General features: G+C 36.7%; 1 protein-coding gene across 5 annotated transcripts in view; it reads right to left on the bottom strand.

Moving 5' to 3' along the window:
- USP3 (ubiquitin specific peptidase 3) overlaps positions 1–26,604 on the bottom strand; it is a 109,724-nt gene that overhangs the window by 29,928 nt on the left and 53,192 nt on the right. For all 5 annotated transcript variants that reach the window (XM_034994077.1, XM_034994078.1, XM_034994075.1 and 2 more), the window contains 8 exons: positions 25,437–25,520; positions 22,161–22,242; positions 20,842–20,924; positions 19,327–19,440; positions 16,232–16,345; positions 8,449–8,595; positions 4,606–4,712; positions 4,361–4,441 (listed from right to left, as the gene is read on the bottom strand). In XM_034994077.1, the coding sequence (XP_034849968.1) occupies positions 4,361–4,441; positions 4,606–4,712; positions 8,449–8,595; positions 16,232–16,345; positions 19,327–19,440; positions 20,842–20,924; positions 22,161–22,242; positions 25,437–25,520 (812 nt within the window). The remainder of the gene's footprint in view (positions 1–4,360; positions 4,442–4,605; positions 4,713–8,448; positions 8,596–16,231; positions 16,346–19,326; positions 19,441–20,841; positions 20,925–22,160; positions 22,243–25,436; positions 25,521–26,604) is intronic.

Here is a 26,604-nt window from a genome sequence, read left to right as displayed (position 1 = left end):
CTGCATCATAATGAACTCTAATACAGTTACTATTTTACTCTGATGGTATTGCAAATGTGCCTTAAGTTCATAAAACTGGTAAGAATTTCTGAACTAGTGGAAAAACTGGATTTAAGCAAAACAATAATATGGAACTGAAAAATTATCCTTTTTAGTTCTTTATGACTTTTTAAAACATTGCTGCCTTTCTAAAATGCTTTGTTTTTCCAGATTTTAAATTGTTAAATTGCTCTAAGTCAATTAGCTTAAGAGAAACAGAATATATCTTTATCCTTCTCCCTACCTGAACTCTCCGGAATTCAGAAACTCTAGGTGGTATTATATTTATTTGCATAAGTTCAATACAATTCTGTTCTCCTTATAACAGGACACAATTGGAAACATTTGTTATGTAACCAAGGCTTTGACTGGAGTGTCCTATTTGAGAGAGATGCATAACCTCAGCTATGACCAGACAGCTTGAAGGAACCAGGTTAACTTTAAGAAGCCAGTAAAGCCCCCAGAAGTACCAGTTTGTTACCCTGCTTACAGAGTTCCCAGCTGCCTTACCAAGTGAGTAAAGGTTCGCACTCCCTGGCAAATACAGGAACCTCAGAATACTTTGGAGACCTCGAGCAGAGAGGAATTCACCCAAATCTATAGGTATTGCAGCAGAAGTTCTGACAGCAAGTATCTGGCTTGGCTTCTGGCCTCAAAAGGCTGTTAAAACTTCAATCTTGAAAAAGGTCCAGCAGGTTTTAAAGAATCTACCTAATCAACTGTTATTCTTGCCACACCCATGTAAATGATCAGGCCAAGTTTTTTTGAAACGACTTATTTTGCAAACAAATTAGTATTCATTTGGCTATCTATAAAGGGTGATTATAGAGAAAATAGGTTTCAGTAACATCTGAGTAAATATTAAACTGTAATACTGTTCATTAGAAACTGGACTAGATCTTGATTTCTTCTAATTTCCTCCAGTGCTTGATTATAATTCTCCAAAGTAACGTTTTTTATTTTTCTTCCAAGCTTCTACGTTGGATTTATCCGAGAACTAAGAAGCCCTACAAACTTAACTTAGTAAACTTCCGAGAAATCACCACAACAGCTCTCCTATAGGCAATCTTCATGCCTGTTGCTCTGTGGGCCACTCAAAACGATCACCAGAGACATTTGAACTACAAACCAGGAAAATCCGTCAGACTGCCACTGCGCACTAAAGATGGTTCAAGCTTAACATCTAAAAATCATCTTGACTAACCTCAAAATTCAGAAATTGGTTTATAATTTGATCCAATCAGTAACCAGTGTTTTTGTTTCCACAGAAATGCCTCTTATTTAATACCTGATTGCTTGAACCTTAGGCCTAACTTGCATCACTGCCTCCCGAAATGAGTCTGAACTGACCTATGGCCAGGACTGGTTCAATAAGACCAAACAAGCGGCTAGCTCAATTTTAATGTGTGAAATTTCAGGGAAGTTTCGGAGGAGGAAACTGCAGGGGCCCAGGGCAGGACACCCCAAATGGGCCACTTTGGCATGAACATTATTTTGAGTTAAAAGCAAACAAAACCCAGGAAATTCAGGCTTCCCCCTCAACGGCCTAAATTTACATTGGAAGGGGGAGAGCCTGTACCAAGAAGTGACTGTTAAGAGATTCCGCTTTACCAAAGAAACTTACCTAAGAGGACAAACTTTATTCTCCAAACATTTCCTCTCACCTTCCTGCTAATGGTCTTTCTCCCCTTTGTATCCTCAGACTCCTACCCCTTCTCCTTAGTTCATAGAAGCCTCATGTTGCTGGTCTTCAGAATTTCATGTCTGTGTGGATTCCCCATACATACGAAATTAAATCTGATACTCTCCTCATCTGCCTCATGTCAACTTGGTTCTTAGTCCAGCTAGAAGGACTTCGACGGCCAGAGAAAATTCTTCTTTCCCGATATAGCAGTCCTATATGGTTGGAAGAAATCCTACTTGATCTGTTATTTTACTATAGTATTAGCTAATTTTATATGAGATTCTTTGGTCTAGAATAGTATCTTTCCTTTTTTATGGTACCTTTGTCAGCTTTAGGATTATCTTAGCCTCTCCTAATATGCATGTTTTTAGTTAAATAATTTCAAATTCCAGGGATCTTTCTCACCATCATCACTCCTTTCTAAATGAAAACGAAGCTTGTCAATTAACATTCCAAAAAGCACACAAGTAATCCTTGCATTAAAGCATGTAAAATGTAATCGATTACGACTCTGTTTAATAAAGAAATGCATATATCAATTAAAATTCATCACACTCTGGATGTCCAAAAAAAGTAGTACCCTTAATTGATAATATGACTCTACCATCTAGTTTTTTAAGCCAACAGTAAGCTCTTTAACAACATAAAAATCAAGTCTGAAAATTCAAAGGAAAGCCCTCTGAGAATGCAGGAAACCTGTTTCCAGCCAAGCCCGAAACCCCTCAGGATGGTCTGGGCCCCCTGAAGCTAAATCCCAATCACATCAAATTTCAGTGAGTCTATGCCAAGAAAAATACGACTTGGGAAGCAAGGCAAATGCCATTTGCCACTTGTTTGTGGTACCAACCAACCACTTAAGCTATGTCATACAATCTCCTCCTGGACAGTCTCAAGAAAGTAAGGTCTCTCAATATTAAAGCATTTTTGGGATAGGTAGTAAGTGAAATGCTACAGGGGACAATGAGAACCATGTTATATGACCAATGCAGAATGGGGGGGACACAGTGCAGAAGGAAGAAAGAAGCCTGAAGAAACCAATGGCTCTGGGTCTTCCAAAGATCATCTCCACTTAGTTTTATTTAGGAAATAAGGAATGTTTGAAAAAATTATAAAATGAAGCCATATCCAGGTCAGATTATTAAAGGAATTAGCCTCAAACTCTATAATCTCTCACTGCTTTCCTCTCTAAATGACCAAATGTTTGTTTTATGATTAGGTTAGCTTGTACTCTCATGTCATCAACATAAAGAGAAAATAATCTCACATTTGATACCAAGTATACTGTGATATTTTCAAAACCTGTATTTCAAAACCATCTATTTTAGAGGGAAGAGGAATGGATGGGGCTTCCTTAAATTTCTCCAGTACTCCTGTTCAAAAGAGACCATCAACACTGTTGCAAAGGTGGGGAACAACTGAAAATATCTACAAAATGTTTTCATATACGGAGTTATTTTCCTGTCTTACAGTAGTCCAGTGTATTTGACAGTCACCCCGAGGGATTTCAAGAAACTATCTGAGGAATGGGGCTATAAGCAAGACCTCTGCTACTCCTCTTTTAACAAGCCCAATGCTGCCCAGTGCACCTGTGACACAGAATTCTGCCTGTCCCAACCCCAACAGTTATATTTTTACTAGAATTTTTTTTTTTCCGAGAACAAGTGAGCAGCAGAATGATTCTAGAGCAGTACTGCCCAATAGAACTTTCTGCAATAATGGAAATGTTCTGCATCTGTGCTGTCCAATACAATAGCCAATAGTCACATGTGGTTACTGATCACCTAAAATATGGTTAGTGAAACTAAGCAACTGCATTTTTAATTTTAATTTACATTTTACCAACCATCTGTGACTTCACCACAGTGGACAGTGCAGTTTTGGACCAATTAGAATCTCCTATAGGAAAAGATTGTGTGTGTGTATATATACATATACAAATCCTTACGACAAAATTCTCTAGAACAGTTGAAGAAAAAATTACTTTTAGTCAACAGACAAATCAGGGTAGAAATTATGTTATTTGCCTTCAGTGTAGAGTTACTTAATGATAGAACACACACTAGGCCCTCTTTTTCCTATCCTAGTTTCTTTTTATGACCAACAAGAACGATTAGTCACTTTAGTGACTGGTCAAAGATCGGTCTTTTTGCCTTGACAAAGGCAGTTAACACTAATCCAGGAAAAAATCTGTTCCAAATCTCACAGTTTTCAATTAAAAGCAGAGCCTCAGGCTTAACCAATAGATGTATCATCAACAGATTTCTAAAATTATTAATCATAGCAAAGAATAACACCATAACTTATTAAACTTAGCTAAGTATTCTTTCCTCCCATGGATACTAGTGGGACATCCACAGAATAAGTTCTATTTCATTAAGTCAGAAGCAGTTTGTTACAGACACTCGATTTTAAAATGAGTATTAAAGAAAAAGGTGAGAAATATCTTATGCTTGCCTTAATATCTCTGGCACCAATTTTTTTTTCTTTCTTTCTGAGAGGAAGAGACATTCAGGTTTGACTCTGTTAAATAGTAATGCAAATTCATTCAAACAGTTAACAACATAGCACGGATGGAGTTTGAGTCTATTCAGCTATTTCAGAGGGAATAAGAATTCTACAACATTAAAGTATCTTTACCTCGTAATGAACAAACAGGTCCATTTTCTTGATTCTTAGAGCGCTTATTTCTGAACTGACTTGGAATATCTAATGAAAGGTCTTAAAAGAAAATAGGAAAAGAGCTGTTAGAGGCATATGTGACACTTAGAAAAGAATTTCAAAAATTGATGTATTCTTACAATTATCTCATACTGTCTTAAATTTTCAAAGGAAACATTAAAATTTTAATACAATATCATATCACCACATGCCAAATGTCTTACCTAGGAATGGATCAAACTTTCTAGATTCTGTCCCACATATGAGGCAGTTAACCTCATTTTGGAGAATACCTCCGAATATAGCTGTGACAACCGTAGATGCTCCATTTCTAAAGAAAATCACCACACAGGAAAATATATCAGTAAAAAACTAAAATAAATATGTATAAAAGCTGCTATACTTCTTTGGGGGGAATATGTATATCATTTATTTAATTTTATTTAAATTATGAAATAATACAAAAACTTTAAAGCTATATAAAGGTATACTAGATAAAAGGTTTAAGCCACTGGCCTCTCCACAGCCCCACTTTCAAGCCCCCTAATTTCTCCAAGAGCCACTAACACTGACTGGACATTTGCCATTACTAACAAACATGACATACATGCCTATACTCAGGGCAAGGGGACCCCTTTCCTCACAAAAGAGAAACCACCTTATAAATTTTTGCAAGGCCTCTCATAGGGAATGCTCTCAATTACTTTACTTTGAATAACCTCGCTCAGAGATAGTTTTAGACTTTTTAGATGGTCAGCTGTCAGATTGGGGAAAAAGAGGTAAAGAAATTTAATACATATTTAGTAATTACTGGTGGAGGCATGACTTCACAGTTGAAGTGCTAGATGTTACTATCAACAAGGCTTTTAAGCTCACTTAAAACAATATTGTAAATAATTTCCTTGTTGAGATCAGGAATACACCACTTTAAGAACGATACAAAACCAACTGCCCTAACGTGACTAGCTTCTCTGTGCCTCAGCGTCACCAGATGTTCAGCAGGAATAGTATCTAACCTACCGCAGAGGCCTGGTGTGAAGATGAAATGGGGTGTATCTGTACAGTGCTCAGACAGATGTTTCCCAAATTAGAAAGCCCTTAAATTGTTTCAAGGCTCTTTTATTAGCGTAATAATTAGGACCGCACCTGCCTTCTGCTTTTATTTTATTTTTTTTAAAGTATATATCTTGAACATGTACCTCACCCTTTTTGACAGCAGATTGGCATGCCACAGTATGAACACAGATTGGACGCAAGAACCACCAAGAAAGTATACCATGAAAGCATGATTAGCAAACGCTTACAACAGCACTTACTCTGTGCCGAACTCCATTCAAAGTACTTTCCATGTATTAAATCAGTTAATCCTCAGAACAAAGCTATGAAGCAGATACCATTATCCCCATTTTACAGACCAGGAAGCTGAGTTCCAGCTTGGTCCAGAGTCACACAGCTCTTAACACTATGCTCCTTTTCTTAATTTAGCCATATAATATTATGGTTTTCCAGGTTCAGTTGTTTGCTATCATTAATAGTACTACAGCAAACATATATTAACCTTTGTGCATTTATGTATGCAGTTACTTAAGTCAGTAAATGCTCTTTTTTTGCTTATAGCAATCTGAGGTGGTTTCTCTCACTTGCAAACAATCATACTCCTAATACACTGAACTGTACTTTTGAGTTTCTCCAAATTAAACCCACTGCCACGATGAGATCGACAAAAACTACTCAAGCAATTATATTATTTTAAAGGTCTGCTTCCTTTTCCATGAAAGGGCTTCCATTCTTTACTGGCAAAAGAAATATACTGCAGCTTCATCTTTTTTTTTAAAAAAGCTGTTCATAAGATACACAGCTTTAGTAAATTAAAAAGGGAAGATGCATTGGAACTATCTGATGTAATAGCTATTTCAGGGTTCAGGTTTAAGAACTATGTCATAAACAAAGGGCACACCAAATAAACTACTGGAATCAAGGGACTATGATCCTCTCATATTGATGTTCACATACAATACTGCCCTTAATTAAAATGGAAACTGCTTTAGTAAAAAGCAGTACATTTAGACTCAATGTAGTTCTTCCTTTATAATTTCTTCCTCTGAGAAAAGGATACTCATCTAGTCTTGGCTATCTGATGTGTATGGCATTAAGTTAGGTATACAATGACTGAAAACAAGATCCATAAATGATTTCAAAATTGATTTCCCCTTTATTATAACTGTATACCAAGAGTGTTTATTTTTTTTTTTTAAGATTTTATTTATTTGACAGAGCGCAAGCAGAGGGAGAGAGAGGGAGAAGCAGGCTCCCTGTTGAGCAAGGATCCCGATGTGGGACTCGATCCCAGGACCCTGGAATCATGACCTGGGCCGAAGGCAGCCGCTTAACCGACTGAGCCACCCAGGCATCCCTACCAAGAGTGTTTAAATATTACTTGGACAGACTCTTACACTGCTAGAGTCTTTTATAATAGCAGTAATGATTTTCTATGTACTAAAAAGAACAGATCTGTCACTTATTTCTACCATCCCCACCTTCAGTAGCGTTGGATGTGTTTACACAAGTAAACACAGATATTGCATAGGAGACCTTTTTTGTAGTTTTAGCAAATAGGAACAGAAAGAAAAAAATTATCATATCTCACTAATGGAACCTAAAATTACTCCTCTTTAAACTATCATGAAAAGATATGGGTTAATACAGAAAACTCATTAGTTACTAGAGTTTTCCGTATCATCCTAGGACTATTACACAATGTGACTCCATGACGGTGCCTTGGGCATCCAATAAAATAATAAAAGACATATACCCTCTTACTTCACACAGACTACCCTTGATAGAGCCCAGTTCAATATTCTTAGTGTATGAAAGGCCATCATAAAATACAAAGCAGAATTTTTCACTTAATGTAATACTACTTTTAACTTGGTGCTAGCAGCAAGAATAATTCTACCAGGTCACAGATCCCTCCCCTTCTGTACTGGATTCTGACTGGAACCATAGTTATCAGGACCTAGAGAGCCAAACGTTTTGAAAAGTACAGCAATTCAAACGGTTGCCCTTCTCTGATACGGCCTGATGAGCGATGAGGCTGCTCTGTCATTAAAAGGACCCTAACTTGGGGCGCCTGGGTGGCTCAGTCGGTTAAGCGACTGCCTTCGGCTCAGGTCATGATCCTGGAATCCCGGGATCGAGTCCCGCATCGGGCTCCCTGCTCAGCGGGGGTCTGCTTCTCCCTCTGACCCTCCCCCACTCATGCTCTCTCTCTCATTCTCTCTCTCTCAAATAAATAAATAAAATCTTTAAAAAAAAAAAAAAAAAAAGGACCCTAACTTAACACTACATCAGATTTGTGAACTGCAAGGCAATTACTTACTCTTTTCTTTCTGTCTTTGGGGAGTTTGTCTTGTAAATCCCTTTCCTGCACAGGTCAAAACAAAACTTTTCAAAAAATTTGAACAAAAGGAGACTACAATTAAAATCAGACTGAAATAACAGTAAATCATCCCTACCTCAAGCAAAATAAGCTTTCTAATCTCAATGTATATTTTGGGGTATTAGTACCTAGGAAAGCAATCTAAAAGGTTTGATGTGTTCATATTGAGAGGCAAGAAAAATTCTGAGAACTTACAAATGCTTCAATTTAATTAAAGAACAAATATATTTTAGGAAAATTCACATTCAAAATATTTTTAAGACTGTTTCTAGTGAATAAATATAATTATTTTAGTATAGAAAATTAAGTCTCCCAAATATTATTTCATACATTTGGCAGGGAATTTTCAAGTGCTGAACTGTACAAAATATTTTCTGTTGTTCCTCAACTTTTAAAATAGTCTATACCAAAAACCATTAGGACTATACCAAGAGGCAAGTACAAGATGCCGCTGGTATGGAAGCAGGAGGCCTGGGCTAGTCCACTTGGGTATAAAATTCAAGTACACAAAAGTTTCAGCAAAAGTCCAGGAAAACTCTCCACCTTCCATTATAAATCGAATAAACAATAACACCAACAGAAATGTCTGAGGTCCTCCTAAAAAAAAGAGAAGGAAACTACATCTTACATGCAACATTTGTTACTTGCAGATAGAGTAGAATTCTCCTGTAGAATTGCTGAGCGGGAAACCCCATTGAAACCGCCCTGGAGTTCCAAGTGCAGGTGGTCCAAAAGGTAGCGCATAAATTCATGGGCATCCTGTTGCTGATAACCCCTTAAAGCAAAAAGAAGCAGGTCGTCACTGGGGAGGCTCCACATGCCCAGCCAAACATGCAGGAAGGCAAAGTGCTACGAAGGGCTGCGGCCCTGCACTCAGCACAGTGAGGCTCCCTGACCATTCATCCCCACTTGTGCCAGGTTTTACTTCTCTTCAAGAAAAATTGCTCTTCAAAGAAAATTTCTCAAATTTCTCTACAAGGAAAAATTCTACTAAAACAAATCTGAAAACACAGAATATTAGAGCTAATCAGAGGTGTAGTGATCTCAACTGACCTCACTTTAGAGATGAAGAAAATTGAGGGGCAGGAGAAGGGGTGCGTGTCATGCCTAAGTCCTACAACAAGAGAGTAACAGAGGTGGGATGGACTCTGGTTTTCCCACTATCCCACATGGCCTCTCCAAAAGATGCTCAAATGTTAAAATGTCACATCTTGCCCTCAGCAGAAACCTTGGTCTTATAAACCACCCTTATAAGAGATAAGGAATTTAAAACCAATTTTTTTAGACTGAAAGACACTAATTTAACACTGGCTGAAAGGAAGAAAAACTTTCTAAAGAGTCTATACTCGGATCTTAATCTCTGATTCAAAAGACATTTTTCATATAAATACTTTAAAAAATGCATTGACTCATATACAATTATGCTCTAGCCTAAAACTTGAATATAAGCAACAACATATTCTTAGGTTATTTCTTATACTACATTCAGACAGGAAAGGATATGGAATTTTTTTTTTTTTTGAGAGAGCAAGCACCAAGGAAGGAAGGGAGGAGGAGGATAGGGGGGGAGAGAGAGAGACTCTTAAACAGGCCCCATACCCAGTGAAGAGCCCGACTGGGGGCTCCATCTCAAGATCCTGAGACCATGACCTGAGCTGCGATCAAGAGTCAGACGCTTAACTGACTAAGCCACCCAGGCGCCCCTATATGGAATTCTTATAATAATACAGACCATGACAAGTGAAGGCTGACAGAAAATGAAATTGGCACACTTAAAGGTTATAGAGGCTTATGTAGATAAAATAAATCAAGCAATGATATACACGTAAAGTACTTGATAACACTCTAGATAGAAAAGATTTCTGCCTACGTTCTGCCAAAATGGAAGGTTTCCTTTCTTTTAAATCACAAGTTTTTCTGGCTTGGTCTTGAGTCAAAACTTCCACCACTCTTCCAGGCAATGGTTCCATGGATGTCTTTCAACCAGAGTTTCCCTCAATATACATTTCTCCCCTTTCCCTAAGATTTCTCGTGGAAATCATAAATTATGAAAACCATCCACCTAACCAATGGAACTTAAGTCAGAAGTCACTTTAGCATTTCACTGTAACTTTTTCTGAACTACTTAACAACTGAGTCTCAATATATGTTCAAGTAGTTCTTCTAAGACTCCTATAAAAAAAAATGTTAAAATTCAGTCTAAAGTTTTCAAAGTTGTTAGATCCTTTACATATCTACAGAGGTGCTTTAAACTTTTTCATCACAATATCCATTTTTTTTATGACTCAAAGGTAAGAGGTATCTTAGGTATCTTAGGTCGTATTTGAAATTCTATCACATATAAAAATAGTTTTATTTTCTCACCAAAATAAACTAGTATCTAATCATTTTTCTAAAATGGATCATGAAACCAGTACTTTGTAGTTATGTTGATTTGCACTTTCAGCAAATACATATCCATCCCTTTTTAAAAACAATCTGCCTAATGTACATTCATGAATGTTTCCAACCACACCATGACTCTTTTGATTCTCTTTTCTTATATCAAAACATATTATTTTCTATTGTTTCCTTTACCATTAGAAATATATATATATATATATATATATATATTTTACCTACATGAAATCATGGAACACTCAGCTGTTTTATAAAGGTATGCTTCAATTTGTGGTCTTTACCAAAAAAAACACGAAGTCAGCTTCTTCTAAGACTAGGAAATTTTTCTGATTCTGACTAAACAGACATTCACAACTCTATTTTTAAACAAATAATAGCTTCACTGACTTACCTGAAAATCTTAAAAAAATACTATTTAGTAAGTTAAATTAAACAAACTTCAGTTATCTTTTCAATTATTTCCCAATTATGCAATCTGGAGCCTCAAAATTTTGTGGGTAGTCAACTTAGGTCTCTCTTCCTTGGTAATCGTGTAAAAGGAACACTCCTCACATTTAGGTTCAATGTTTATGTTTTGTATACAAATTATCTCAGTGATACCACCCAAACAAGGGCTGGCAAAACAGTGAGGAAATGGATTTATAAAGAACCAACTGGTATCTCTGTGACAGACTGGAATTAAGACAGAAAAGAAGACAGGAAAATAACAGTGGCTCCGATTTTAATACTGTTTCTTAATTTGTTTGTAACCTTAGGTAAAGATTACCTACCTCCTTCTTAATGCTTACAGAAACTCTGTGCCATAAAGATGCTGTGAGAAATAATGGTTGGAGAGCACATGGCAAATATAAAAGTCCAAAAGATCATGAAGAACCCCTTCTGAACGAGGGGCCAAGAAAGAGGGACGTGGCTGAAACACAACGTGTAGAAATACAGGGGCAACCGTTTCTTCACAACTTTTGGCACAAGGAGACAAGCTGTATTTACCCAAATCTTACAAAGAAATGTCCCAATGGAGAATGATGAAAAAATGTTACTTTGTTAAGTGTGAAAAGCAGACAATCCAAATACTGAATCAGATACCCCAGAATGCAGGCACATACAAATACTTGTATGATGCCGACACACCTAACTGGGACATACACCTGTGCATTACTGACTATTCTCTGCATTCTGGCAGTACCAGTACATAATGTATAAGATGGAAAGACCAATCAGGAACAGGATATGCCTATCAAATTTTATCATTCTAGAACAAACTTCTAAAATACCTAGGACACACTATAATTTTAGGCTCTGTTCTTATTTTTAAGGTATCTTTTAAGAAAAAAAATCTTTAACATTCATAAAAGAATTCTATATTGTTGTTTTTTCCAAATTGTGTATAATACCAAAGTCAATTAAATTTAGCTATTCCTCTCCATTTTGTGGCATCAACCACAGCTGAGTTTCTCCAAGACAAAAACACCAGAAAATGAAAATGACAAAAATAACTGTTTTTGTTTACAAACACACAAAAAACATACAACTGCAAAATTCTTAGAAGAACTAATATTATAAATTTAATTATAATTATAATTCCCAATTATACAATCCAGAGCTTCAAAATTTCACTTACTTATAAAATATCATCAGTATACCTAGAAAGATTATTAAGATATCACATGCAGAGACCCATTTGTTGTCCACAAAGATCTTTTATATTTTCTACAAAGCCAAGTAGAATAGCTAGTAGAAATAAGAAGGTTTTAGGAATTTATTCACCTATCATTTTTAAACACTAATTACAATAAGAACTGATAAAAACAAAACTAAACTCCTTGGGAAGTTAAGGCAAATATATTAAATAAGTTTATGTGAAAGTAGAAATAGCGCATAAATGATATGAGAAGCAAGGGAATAAATACCGTGACCCAATTTGAATTATCAAGAGATTTTCCTAGAGAGTTAGCATTAAGCGGGACCTTAAAGTTAAAGACGGAGACAGAGGTCAAGACAAATCCCATAGGACAAACATGACAAAGATACAGAGACAAAAAGACAAAATCATGTTAAGGAAAGCAAAGAGTAAAAAAAAAGTCTAGCAGAAAAGACTATCAAAATTAAAAGCAAGTATCTTTTTTTTTTTTTTAAAGTAATCTCTATGTCCAATGTGGGGCTCAAACTCGACCCTGAAATCAAGAGTCTCATGCTCTATCAACTGATCCAACCAGGCACCCCCAAGCAAATATGTTTTGATTCAGCAAGTGCTCTCTGAGAGCCTTGCATATGCATGTATAAGACTATCCACTGCAGCACTGTCTGGAACAGCAAAAGGTAAGAAACAACCTAGATAACCACTGACAGGGGACTATACATAAATTATGATACAATCATAAAGTATAACATTATGCAGCCATAAAATGAAAGAAAGTTATTTAGATACTAGTACAAATTACCTCAAAGTAGGAAAAAAAAGTATGTTACCATTTATGTTAAAATTATACACACACACAGAATATCAACAAAAGGATAAACAAAAATCTAGTAAATATGGCTGCTTCTAGAAAGCAAAATGAAGGGCTAGGAAATAAAGTAAAAGAAAAAACTTTCATTGTATATCCTTTCTTTACCTTTTGAAATTCTCAGCCATTTGTATTTTACCTACTTAAAAAACATAAACTTAGTGGCATCTGGGTGGCTCAGTCGGTTAAGCGTCCACTCTTGATTTCAGCTCAGGTCATGATCTTAGGGTCCTGGGATCAGGCCCCATTTAGGGCTCCGAGTGCAGTGTGTAGTCTGCTTGAGATTCTCTCCCTCTCTCTCTGTCCATCCCACTCTGCCCCTCTGCTTGCTAGTACGTGCTCTCTCTCTGAAATAAATAAAATCTTAAAAAAAAAAAAAACCCATAAACTTTAAGTTACTTTTCTGAAAAGGAAAGGGACAGGAAAAGCAGGGCATACTAGGAAGCCATAAGAAGTGTGGTAAGTAGATATGCATGTTGGAAAGGCCAAACTTTGGCAAAAGTTTATACCACTGGGTAACTGGGTTTTGGTTTGAGTGGGGAAAAAGAATAGTTTTGGTGGGGTTTTTTTTTTTTTTTAAGATTATTTATTTATTTATTTGACAGAGAGAGAGAGAGTGAGTGAGAGAGGGAACACAAGCAGGGGGAGTGGGAGAGGGAGAAGCAGGCCTCCTGCGGAGCAGGGAGCCCGATGCGGGGCTCGATCCCAGGACCCTGGGATCATGACCTGAGCCGAAGGGAGACGCTTAACGACTGAGCCACCCAGGCGCCCCAGTTTTGGTGGTTTCTATACGAAAGCTGTTAATTACATTTACTATATATATATATATTTTTTTTTTTTTTTTGCATTACTTAATGAATGAAAGTTGTTCCTACTTTCCACATGCATGTGTATTTCAGAGTCCTCATATTTCATTCCAAGGGATCAAATTCCCCAGACTTTGTCATAGGTTAATCAAGGAAAATGCGCTTCCTAACCTCTTTTAAAAATTTATTTTGTCGGGCTCCCTGCTCAGCAGGAAGCCTGCTTCTCCCTCTCCCACTCCCCCCTGCTTGTGTTCCCTCTCTCACTGTCTCTCTCTCTGTCAAATAAATAAAATCTTTAAAATAAATAAATAAATAAAAATTTATTTTGTGATCATAAATATAACAGAAACATAGTTCAAGGCTCACGGCACTTCCACACAGGCAGGCCATGTTACAGGAACTTTACCCTGCATACCTAATAGGAGTAACAGCTATAGGAAGAAAGCCCTACATCTCCCTGCCTCACCCCTGGGTGTTGTGCAGTGACCTTACACTTAAGCTTTATCCCAATCTCAAGATCTAGATCTAATCAAAAGAAAATTATTCGTCGATTACAAGAAAATGGGGACCAAGCTCAATTACTGTGAAACTGAGAAAGCCTTGCTAAGAATACACAGGCATTCTACTCCCATCAGTCACTAAGGAACCTAAGAGTTCATGTGAATTAGGAATCACTCCAGAAACTCCTCAACTTCGTCACCTTCTCCAAGAGTTTTTTCCTTTCATTGCTAAGGATACAGAATGGGCAAAATTAAGCAGCTAAAAATTAGATCATGCTCACAGCTGAGCTATAGAAACTTTATATAAAGGGCAGAGATGTGGGCAGATTTTGAGGAAAGGTAGAATTCTATTGAATAAAAGTTTCATACAGTTTCTAAACTCTGCTTAAGAATAAAGGACCTGAGTCACCATGGGAACCAAGCAGAACAGTATAAAGTGAGTTGGTACGCTTCACTCAGGCATGTGGACAAATGACTGCTGACACATCTATTCTTTACCAATTCCACAAAGACCTGAGTTCTAACTCTGATCCTAACACCTACTAGATGTGTAAGATTGAACAAGTTCTTCCTCCTCTGTCTCAGTTTTGTCTTTTTTAAAACGGAGTTAACACTTTCTACCTTGACGGGAATTTTGTGGTTGTGTTTTTTAATGAAGATCAGATATAAAAGGCCTAAAGTGCTAGACACGTAGCATTCAATAAAAACTAATTTTATATAATAATAAAACACAAAGACTAAGTCCCTATCAAGAGTCTAACTAGGAGACTATATTAGAAATGTTATATTGAGTCCAAACCTGGTTAGTGGTAACTTAGCAGTCATTTCCACCTTTCCTACTTGGAGTCAAGAAACTTTAAAATCCTTGCAAAATTAGTCTCTTCTGAGAGGAAATTTAAATGTCACGATATATAAAAGAAGTTTCCGTCAAAACAAAGACCAGGGGTAACAACAGTCACTCACATCAGATCCTCAAGGCTAGACTTCTCGAGTAAGGCAACAAATGTCAGTTCTCTGAGGTTATTACCTTTTTTTTTTATTATGTTATGTTAATCACCATACATTACATCATTAGTTTTTGATGCAGTGTTCCATGATTCACTGTTTGCATATAACACCCAGTGCTATCTTTTAAACATTTTTCTATACTACTAATATATCTAAACCACTATGAGGCAATAGAGCAAGATAAACTACTAAGTCTTACTACATACAGCATGCTGGGTGTTTTCGTTTTTGTTTTTTTCAAAAGGAGAGGGATGTACATTAGGTGCCAAACTCCTGACTAGCAAGAGCACAGACCTGCTTCAGAAGGACAAAATCAGCAGAAGGTGGCAAAGGCTGTTGTCAAACACCTGCAGGGCCTCAAATCTGCCGTTACCTGCATCCCTACCGAGAGGACTAACCTAGGAGAAGAGGCAGATTCCTCTGACAGCAAGGCTGTTTCCCTCCTCAAGTGAAGCTAGAGAGAGAGCAAGGAAAACACAGTGACTCTACAGCCACATCAGGATGCGGCCCAGCTACCATTTGCAAACTGAATCCCAACAGACCTGACTTCAGAACCCAGCCCAGAACAGTGAATTTCAGACTACACATTTCTACAGATTACATCTGGATTTTTTTTTTTTTAGTTGAAATAACAAGATGGTGTATGATGGTGTATGATCATAAGATTTTGAAAGAATCAATGGAATTTTGTCCAGTATGTGTTCCTAAATTATTTACAAGGGCACATAAGTTATTTATAAGGGCTTTGTTTTTAGAACAAAATATCCTACCATTTGTTAAAGACATTTTTAATGTCTATGTATTATTTAAACACACACATTTGTCTAGTCAAACGATCCAACTGTTCTTCTCCTTTTAAAAACAAAACAAAAGGGGCACCTGGGTGACTGAGTTGGTTAAGCATCGGACTCTTGATTTCAGCTGAGGTCATGATCTTAGGGTTGTGGGATTGAGCCCCACATCGGGCTGTGCGCCAGGCATGCAGCCTGTTTAAGATTCTCTCTCTGCCCCTCTCCCAAACCCTCCTCCCCCCTCCCCCGCTCTAAAAGAATAAAAATAAAAAAATAAAATAAAACCAGTCTTTAATAAATACCTTATTATTTAGAATAGCACCACTTCATAGGAAACTGTTCCAGGAACAGCATAAAGACTAATATTAATGTTTTAAATATTCTTCATTAAGTAATACTTACCTAAAATTTGGCATAATCTTCCAAACAACATAAAATAAGGACTCTGGGCTAAATGCAGTCTGGCTACCTTGCCATAAAGCACAGAGTGTCTTTCTAAACTCTTCCACCAAAGACCTGGAAAAGAAGAAGGGACAATACCCCTGGCATTAGTGAGAGGCTACTGTTTCAATGCATAATGTCCAATTGTCTACAATTCATAATAAAAAATGTAAACATAAAAAGGGTTTGGTTTCTTCTAAACTAACTCTGACAGTTAAGTAAGAGCATCTCAAAAACCCACATAAATTGCAGTAATTACAGACAAAACTAGTTTTTAACTATATGGTGAACTTTGTGCCAAAGTAATGTCATACTTGTAGAATAAAGCAATAGGTAAGTTACAAACCAAATTATTTTAAAATGTACATTTTTTGAAAACTTAAAACAAGTAACAGATTCTCTTTCTCCATTTCCTGCAGTTTTCCTTCTTGCCCTCACAAGGAACACTTCCCAGACCTCAGTGTGTGACCATCTGCTCATTTCTGCCTCAGACAGTTCATCTGGCCACAAAGCTTCAATACTCAACTCTACACCAGGACTTCCAAATCCAAATCTGAAAGCCAGATTTTCTCACGACCACTTTTAGTCAGGTTTCTCCAGTTTCCAAGATGAATTTTCTCCTGGATGTCCTCTTGTCACTTCAAACTCAATGTGCACTAAAGCTGCTCTCTATACTCTCTCTACGATCCTCCAATACCCATTCTTCTCCTCTCTCAGAGGAATAGAACTTTCAATTTTTGCTTGGCAAAAGAACTCCTGGACTAAAAAACTTTGAGCGTGTTCAACTTCTGAGAAACTCCCTTGAAGAGAAAGAGCAGTCCTTCTCATTAACCCCTTCCTTCTTCCTTCTAGCTGGAAGGATGAAATGGTGGCACTCCAGCATCAGTCTGAGCTATGTGGACGACAGCCCTACACTAGTGTTGGTGGAACAGAAAGCTAGAAGGAGCCTGATGATTGTGGCAAACAGCCCTAGATGGATAATCTCCAGCTTTTACATGAGAAAATAAAAAATGGATGTTTAAGTCACTATTAATTTTGTTTTTCTATGTATGTAGCTAGAATGAAATACCTCCAATAACTAACTAAACTGAAACATCTCCAAACAATTTTAATATCTGTATCTGTCAATACAATACCATACTCACAAATACCTGATTGATATCTCAGCGAATCTCAATAACTTCTTGCTCAACCCCTGTCATCCAGTAGGTCCCTAAGATACAAACCATATTTTTTACTTCCTAGTACCTGAACCCTCTCCCTGTATTTGAGGAATTCCCCACCTTAAGAGTCTTGGTAAGAGACTGCCTCCCACTATGGAAGTTGGAAAGGCCAGATACTTGCTTCCTCAAAACCCCCTTGCAGCCAGGGCTCAGGTACATGGCCTGGGTTCTGCCTACTTGAAGCAGAAGTTAGTGATGCAAAGCTGGGCAGTGCCAAATCCTTTTTGGTGACGAAGAGCATCATCTGGAGTACAGGGGCAGCAATAACAGCAGCATTCACCCAGCACCCACCTCTAACAGTGCTGTTAATGGAACTTTGGTGTCACACACTGAGCAGTGTGTTGTCATGGGTCAGTGATGTTATGGAAGCAGTGATATCCTTATGGGACAGACTTCCATGGGGTAATTGCAGCAATGGTCCTGGATGTCTAGATTCCAGACCTGATTTTCCACCCATCCAGTAATAGCTTACCAACAGACCTGCATTAAGTTCTTTTTCTGCCTAAAATGGCCAGAGGCAATTTCTGCAGTTTGTAACTAAACCTTAAATGACACTAATGCATCAAGTACTACTAATTCTCCTCTTAACTTTTGTGAAAATGTATTTTTTTCTTCCTTATTTCACTGCTATCTCGTCCAACCCAACTACTATAAAGTGTGAAGTCTCCTTGAATGCAGGCATTTTCCAGTTCATCCTATATGCTGCTACTAAAGCAAACTCTTAAGATATCAATTGTCGTGGTATGATTCCACCCCTACTCCAATGCCTGGCTTTAAAGTTCCCTGGTATTTTGGCTCTAACCATACTGCACACTATTCTAGTATGTTCTATCCTAATCTCCCTCAGTCACTTAGGCAGAACAATGTCAGATTGTAAAATGGCTCTTCAGAATGTGTGGGGATGGGGTGTATGGGAGCAGGGATGGGCTGGCAGAAAGAACATTACATTAAAATATATACAAATTAGGGGCACCTGGGTGGCTCAGCTGGTTAAGCATCCGACTTGGTTTCAGCTCAGGTCATGATCTCAGGGTCATGAGACTGAGCCCCGTGTTGGGCTCTGTGCTGAGCCTGGAGCTACTTGGGATTCTCTCCTTCCCTCTGCCCTCCCTGCCCCAGCTTATGCATATGTGTGCTCTCGCTCTTTAAAAAAAAAAAAAAATATATATATATATATATATATGTGTGTGTGTGTGTATATACACACATATACACACACATATATAAATATAAATACATACACACACAAATTATAAATCAGAGCCTTATTTCAGTAATGTTAAGATATGAAAAAAACTGCCCATTACAATCATAATACAGATCTTCTGAACATCAAATGGAGCACAGCTGCACTGAATTTGCATACATATTGGTTCTCAATAATCATTTGTCAATTTTTCCCTCTCCGTATCAACTAAAAATTGGCTGTATTGCCCCATAATTAATTTGATGACTACAAATTAATTTTATTATCCAAAACAGATTTATCTAACAATATAACACAAATCAATTCACAAAAACTAATGATATTCATGCTGGTCTACACCTAGAACTGTGTTTCATATACAGATGTCAATTTTAGAGCTCAAATCCACAAAAACTTAATATGTAGACAGCTAAACTTATTCTCCTATTAGGTAAACAGAAATAGAAATAAAAAAATAGAAATAAACAATTATTAAGATCATTAGCTAGACAGTTAAACCCAGGTTTTAGAAGAAGAGTGTTTTAAAATGCATGTGCCTATGAACTCACATAATGCAATGGAAATCACCAGTAAGAGTCCCTTGTTTTGTAGCTCAAAGCCAGAAAGGATATATTCTTAGAACTCACACATTGTTATCCCCTTGGCTCCTGGTGTGGTATGTTCGCCTTCCTGCTGTTTTCCCATTCCTTAACTCCACAGCGGGCAGTTCTTTGAAATAACAGCAAAACTGCTCAATGTTACTATTTTAAAAGGAAGGGAAGAAAATTATTTTAAAAAGAAGAAAGAAAGAAAGGAAAGAAAGAAAGAGAAAGAAAGAAAGAAAAAGAAAGAAAGAAAGAGAAAGAGAGAAAGAAAGGAAGGAAGAGAGAGAAAGAAAGAAAGAAAAAAGAATTTACTAGGACTGTAAAGAAAGTTCTATAAAACCTACATGTGAATTTTTAAAATGTGATTTTTCAATTTCTCAAGAAATTGCTTTGAGTTTCCCCATTAAGTTTCCTCATTTACTCTAAGAAAACAGTATTAACAGATGACTTTGTAGAAATGAACAAAGAGCTTAAAGCAGAGTCTGTTCCAAAAAATTCTGAATTCTGGGGCACCCAACTGACTCAGTTGGAAGAGCATACAACTTAATATTGAGGTTGTGAGTTCAAGCCCCACATTGGTTGTAAAGACAAATAAAACTTAAAAAAAATTTTTTTTAAATCCTCAATTCCCCTCCCCAAAGGTTGTCACCATTTTTTTCTTTTTATGGTACCTGTTTCCAGGTATTCAATAATTTCCTCAAATAAAAACAAACCATGAAACCAACCTTATTGTTTAGATATACAGTCAAGAGTAATAAGGAGAATTCAGTAGTGACTTGAATTTCTTATTTGAACAAGACTAGATAAACCAAGAGATAGTACCTTCAAGGAGGGATCAAGTATGACTTCTGCTCCTTATTTGCAAGGTGGCCTTGGGAAGAGAATTAATTCTGGCCTTTGATGCCACATTAAAATCTACAAGTACATGACCTTCAAAATAATTTCTTCTACATAACTGAGGTCAGCCTTGTTGGGTATTTTATTTTTACTACTTATCTTACATTTTAAAGATCTTCTAAACATCCAATCTTATGACCATATTTAAGACTTAACTAATGATCGGATTAAATTCTCTGAACAAGGTTCTCTGTAGTCCAGGGGCCTGTTGGCCAAATCTGGTCCCAGGTCCCAGACACTGAGCTCTTACATTTTTAGAGTTGTTTAAAAAGGGTGGAGGTGGAGGGATTGGGGGCCGGGGGGAAGATAGGAGACAGACTGTGTGTGGCATGCAGAGACTAAAATACTTACTGTCTGGCCTTTAAATGAAAAAGTTTGCGGACCTCTGCTCTAGTTTATTCAAGAAGCAATAGGAGATAAATAATAACTAACAATTACTTACTGCTGGGCACTGTTCTAAACCCTTTATATAAATTATTTAATCTTCCCAACCATCCTATGAGGCACAACTATTATCCCTGATTTTACTGATGAGGAAACTGAGGCACAGGGAACTGACCAGAGTTAGTGGCAGAGACAGAATGTGAACCCAGAGCCTTTCCTCCTAACCATTTCACTAGAAACTAACAGCAGCATCCTAAGCTCTGACGTTGACAGTACCTGAGCGACTGAAGGATGGCATTCATGAAACATGTGTTCCCCAGATTCCGGAGGCCTGTGGCACAGATGGCAGTGGTGCTTCCCTGCAAAATGGGATGGGCGGCCATCAGTAATACCAAGAGAAGGACATGTCAGACATCAAAGCAAAGACCTATATTTGAAACTCTAGCATCAAGCCAATTTGGAATTGGTCCTTTTTTGTCCAATGAATATTTCAAACTCTCATTCTACTTTCTGTATAAGTGTCCAGATATTTTTAGAAGCCTGTTTCTGATCCTGGGATTGTCCGACATGGGAGTACCTCATGGAAGCTTATGAGGAAACCAGCATTAATGAAAACCATGGAGTACAAATTTGAAAACCAGGAAGATCCTTAAAAGAAATGAAGTTTAAGACAATGCTTTCATAAGATTTTATTAAAACTACTACAAATTGAAAAGATATAAATATTTACCTGAAATATTCACCCCCAAAACCTTTAACTATGCCATGCATAAATGACCAATACATGTATTCCTAGCAATGGGATATCAATCTTTAAAAACTACCTGAATTTCCCTTAAAGCCCAAGGCTTGATTTTCTGATTAGCTCTACAAATGCACCGTAACATCTGAATACTACACCTGAGAAGAGAATCTACCAATCCAACTCAGAGCATCTCTGCCCATAACTCAGATGGCCAGAGAGCACTTCAGCTCTTTAACAAAATCCTAACACTTTAACTAAGTAAGTGCATGTCTAAACATAACTAGCATGACAGCAGAAAGGCAGATGCAGGGCAAAATTACTAATGTATTTAAAAGTATTTAGTGATCTTTAAATTTTATTAATTTATTAATGGATCATACATCTGGTAACAGATGGTTACCAGAATGAGGAAACACATTCTTTCGTGGTGAAATTGTATTAATGAAGTCCTAAGAAATAAAACTTACCAAAACTTCAGACCCATACAATTTGCACTTAGAACCTTTAACAGAAAATAGCAAAGATCTTTGGGATCCTTAGAAAGAGAGTAGCAAGACACATGAATAGGCTTTAAGAGTGAACACTTGCTAAGGTAGAGGAGCACAGTAGTAATCCTGATGGCAGGAAGGCACTGACAGATGGACAAAAGTGGGTATTTAAGTCACATCAAGAATCATTAGTACAAGTGGCAAACATTTTGTAAAATATACCAAATCCAAGTTTGGTAAGGAGCAACATTAATGAAAAATTTATGAAAGTTTATAAGGAGCAACATTAATGTTAGAGTTGTAATAAAACAGTGACGAGATCTCAACCAATTCTTACATTTGTATATATTTTAATTACTTACATTTACTTTTAATAACTTGCTGTTTAGTGATGAGTTTTCCAAAAGTTTTCTTTTCCTATGCCTGTCAGCTGTGAAAGCCGAGCTATTAAAACACAAATAGATAGTCAAAAAGACATTAACACAAACATACTAGACAGCAGGTTAAAAAATAAACGTTGCTGTTCTAAGGGTCTGGGGTATAGAGCCCTGCCTGGCTGCTTAGCAAGGCCAGGAAGTGACCTGTTAGGCCCACTGTGGCCCACAAGTATTTGAAGTAAGTGACAAGTTCCACTTTCTTGGCAATCCCCACTACTCCTCTAGCAAGGTGGGCTGCAAGCATCTACCACCAGGCACCTCCCAGAAAAGCTGGCCAGGTAGATGTAGTCTGTGAGACAATCCCTCTTCACTACCACTATCTGCCTAATCGATTGTGAAGCTTCAAAAACGAGAAGACCCATTCCTCACAACAAAAGGAAAACCCTTGTCTGATATGATTATACTGAGATTTAACATTAATTCTCAAATACTATGCTACTTCTTTCTTAATTTTGACAAAGATTTCCTATTTTGCTCATTTTCATAACAGATTATGATATAACCTGAATTTCTGCAAAATAAATTATAGGCACATAGATATATACAAATTAATTCGATTCAGCTATGCTACAAAGGATATTCTGAAACAAATTCTAATTAGCATGGATATTCTGAATTAAAATTTTTCAAAATTTTTCTTGATGAGAGATATTTTGCTTAAATTTTATCAGAAAATAATTCTTTCAAAGGGTTACTTTAAAATTATATATCAGGAGACCTAATCTAAAAGAAGCAAAAATTATCATTTTTTACTATTAAGACATAAAAAACTACCAAAAACTGTAGTTTCCACCGCAGACTAAAGCCCACATTTGAACAACACAGACTTTTTAAAGTCTGCCAATTCTTTTCCATCTTCTAAAAAGTATGAGGGTAGTCCAAAGTAAATGCATGATTATTTAATTTCCACATGAACTATAGTATCTTTGGAGCATCAGATCTAGTGACAGTTAGTTACCTCAAAACTAAAAATATTCTTAGGCAACATGTCCTCAGAACTCTATGCATATCCCTCTCAGAGTATCAGTGAAAATAAGGTAAGAAAAGACCAATTCCATATTACAGTGTCAAGTTATTCCTTCATAATTCTGTTAAGTAAAGAGGTTGAATCACAAGCACTATACACATACACACACACACAACTTAGCAACAAGCCTAACAGTTAGCTTTCAGTTTTAACCTATATAAAGAAAGCATTCAGCTTTTTAAAATATAAGTCATTAAATATTATCCTCAGCAATTCTCAAAATGGCAGAATTCACTAGATCCACACTAATACGGTAGCCACTTACTACATGTGGATATAAAAGTTAAATTAACTAAACTTACATAAAATTAAAAACTCAGTTCCTCAGCCATTGCTAGCCACTTTTCAACTGCTCTGCATAAGACTAGGGGCTACCATATAGGACAGTGCAGATTATACAACACTTTCTTCACTTCAGGAAGTTCTTTTACACAGTGCACTTCTAGAGGATATGCAGAAGAGTCTAAAGTTAAGTAAAACACAAATATAATCACAGCTTTGAAACTGTGGTTTCCACTACAGACTAAAGCCCAAATTTGAAGAACAGAAAAATGAACCCAAGTAATGTTTTTCAACACAGGAGCAGGACTGCAAAGCAGACTTTTCAGTGGGACCAAGCGGAAGTATAGACAAGGAACTCTGACATCTTTTACCTGATGAAGTGGTCAATGGAAATAAAAGATCTGATAACTGCATAAATGCATGTACATTCTTGAATACCCTCTTTTCCCTTTGACTTAGTTCTGATACATTTATTTGGGATTGAGATGTAGTCTTTTCTTAGAGAAAACTGTAAGTGGCAGAAAAAATATTCTGGTAGCTACCCACTTCTCTGACAAAAAAATCAAGTCAATTAAGATCTTCACTATGACATCACCACACTAAAGAGTGACATTACATAATTATTGTGGGAATCTCCTACTTGTTAATTATGACAATTTCAGACAAAAATATTTTGGGTCTGTGTATCTGTACCTCTGTCTCTAATCCTAGATAGGGCTCCTGCTGCTCTATTTCAGATTACAAGAAGGGAAGAAGCACTTTGAAAAAGAGAGGAGCCAAAAGATAACAAGCCAAAAAAGTACTTTAATTCAAAGTGTTTCAACGAGTGTAGATTTTCAAGAAATCCATCCTCTTCCCTTATCAGCTTTGTAATCTATTGTCACCAAGACATGCATAAGACTTTGGTTAACGAAAACTATACAAGTGTTTTATTCAAAGCACTTAGGCTATTTCCTCTCAATATATGATTTAAAAATATTCTATTGCCTTTAAGTTTGCTAAGGGACTCCTCCTTTTGGTATGTTCTCACAATAGTTTTTAAGGTCAACTGTCAAAATAAATTAGATGGCACCTGACGATCAGGGGTGATTTATACAAATTTCACTAGAGTCAGCAGTCATTCCAGGGCCATGCTTCTATCCACTGCATCACTATTTGGATTTCTGTTTATTGCTTCAACTTTGGGTTCAGTGAATTTTATCTGAATAACCTATCTGGCTATAGCAAAAAAATTCTATTCACATCAGTTGTGAATAGAATTTCTTTATGATGACAAATTTCTTTATGATGACATAATTTCTTTCTGATGACATAATTACTTTCTGATGACAAAGCATTTCACAATCTATTGTAATTTCAAGTGACACATACAGCCCCTAACAAAAGAGGAAAAGACGAAACTAGGATCTTGTGCTATCCTACAGAAGCAGTGGACAGTAATATAATAAAACCTAATTTCCCTTAAAAATAATGCATAAATTTTAGTGCTTCTGAGACCTCATAAAACATGCCTGACAAGGATTTTCTAAAATCATAAGTAACTCTATAATGATTTTCTATCGTTTTATGCCCTTTCCTTACACCTCCAAAATTTCCCTTGCAAATCAACTGACTAGAGCTTATAAATTGGTGGGTAATAACTTAAAAAAAAAAAAAAGGCTCTTGGACTCTTGGCTATGATTTATGATAAATATTAAATGAAATAAATGCTAAGCTATGACCATTAACTATGGGCACAGTTTCAGATATCCAAAGTTTACTTTATTAACACATCAATCACACTAAAATCATGACGAAGTTATGGAACTCAATAACAAAACTCCCACTCAAAAATTTGCAAAGACCCCTCAACCCTATTCTATACCCTTCCTTTCCCAAGGCCTATTACTTACTTTTCCAAGTTCTGTAAGTGTTCTCTGACTTTCTGTACCAGTCCCAGCTTGGTGTCATTAACCACAAAATCATCACAGCGATAACTGCAAGAAAAATATTAATCAATGTGTGCAAAGAGCTTGAGGAAACCACATAATGAAATCACTAAAAGGCCTGGCTGCTGCCAAGATGATCACTTGGCTCTGCAGGCAGTTACTGTCGGTGGTAAGTTTAAAGAGGACTTGGAATCCACAATGGAATGTCTTTTAAGAGCCTTTTTAAAAAGCCACGTAGGCAATGAACACTAGCTTCTTTTCACATTTTTACTCAAAAGCTCTTCAATTCCTCCTTCAAAAACAAAATAAGCTGCTACATGTGTTACATTCTTTTTAGTGGTGCATAATACATGGAAAATAAAAAGCACCAAGTCAATTCACCAAGCATTAAGCCCAAAGCTGTCAGGTAATGCGTCCCAACTCAAAATAATAAGGAATTTGGGGGGAGAAGAGATTTATTATTTTTTTTATTAACATATAATGTATTATTTGTTTCAGGGGTATAGGTCTGTGATTCCTCAGTCTTACACAATTCACAGCGCTCACCATAGCACATACCCTCCCCAATGTCCATCACCCAACCACCCCATCCCTCCCACCCCCTACCACTCAAGCAACCCTCAGTTTGTTTCCTGAAATTAAGAGTCTCTTATGGTTTGTCTCCCTCTCTGGTTTCATCTTGTTTCATTTTTCCCTCCCTTCCCCTATGATCCTCTGTCTTGTTTCTCAAATTCCTCGTATCAGTGAGATCATATAATTGTCTTTCTGGGAGAAGAAATTTAAATGAAGAGCAGGGAAAAGGTAATTAACCTACAGGGACAGTTAAATTTAAAGAAAAAAAAAACTAAAAATAAAGCTATACATTTAAAACAATTTAATTAAAATAAATTGAATTCAGATGGTTGAGAAGAACAATCATTCAGAGGTGCTAGAAAACTAAAGTATAAAACAGTGGCTACATCTTTTAGGAAACTGATAATTGCTTTGAAGAAAGATATTTTAAGGTGTTCTTTAAAACTGATATTGTGTGTGTGTGTGTGTGTGTATTTTAGCAAGTCAATAAGCAAATAAAGGAACTCACGTAATAAACTTCACCTTCTACATTAGCATTCAATTTTTTCCTGGAATAAGG

The sequence above is a fragment of the Mirounga leonina genome, unplaced genomic scaffold (genome assembly GCF_011800145.1).
Source record: "Mirounga leonina isolate KUSES-001 unplaced genomic scaffold, KU_Mleo_1.0 Mir_91, whole genome shotgun sequence".
Classification (NCBI taxonomy): domain Eukaryota; kingdom Metazoa; phylum Chordata; class Mammalia; order Carnivora; family Phocidae; genus Mirounga; species Mirounga leonina.
This window is presented reverse-complemented; position numbering and strand designations above follow the sequence as displayed.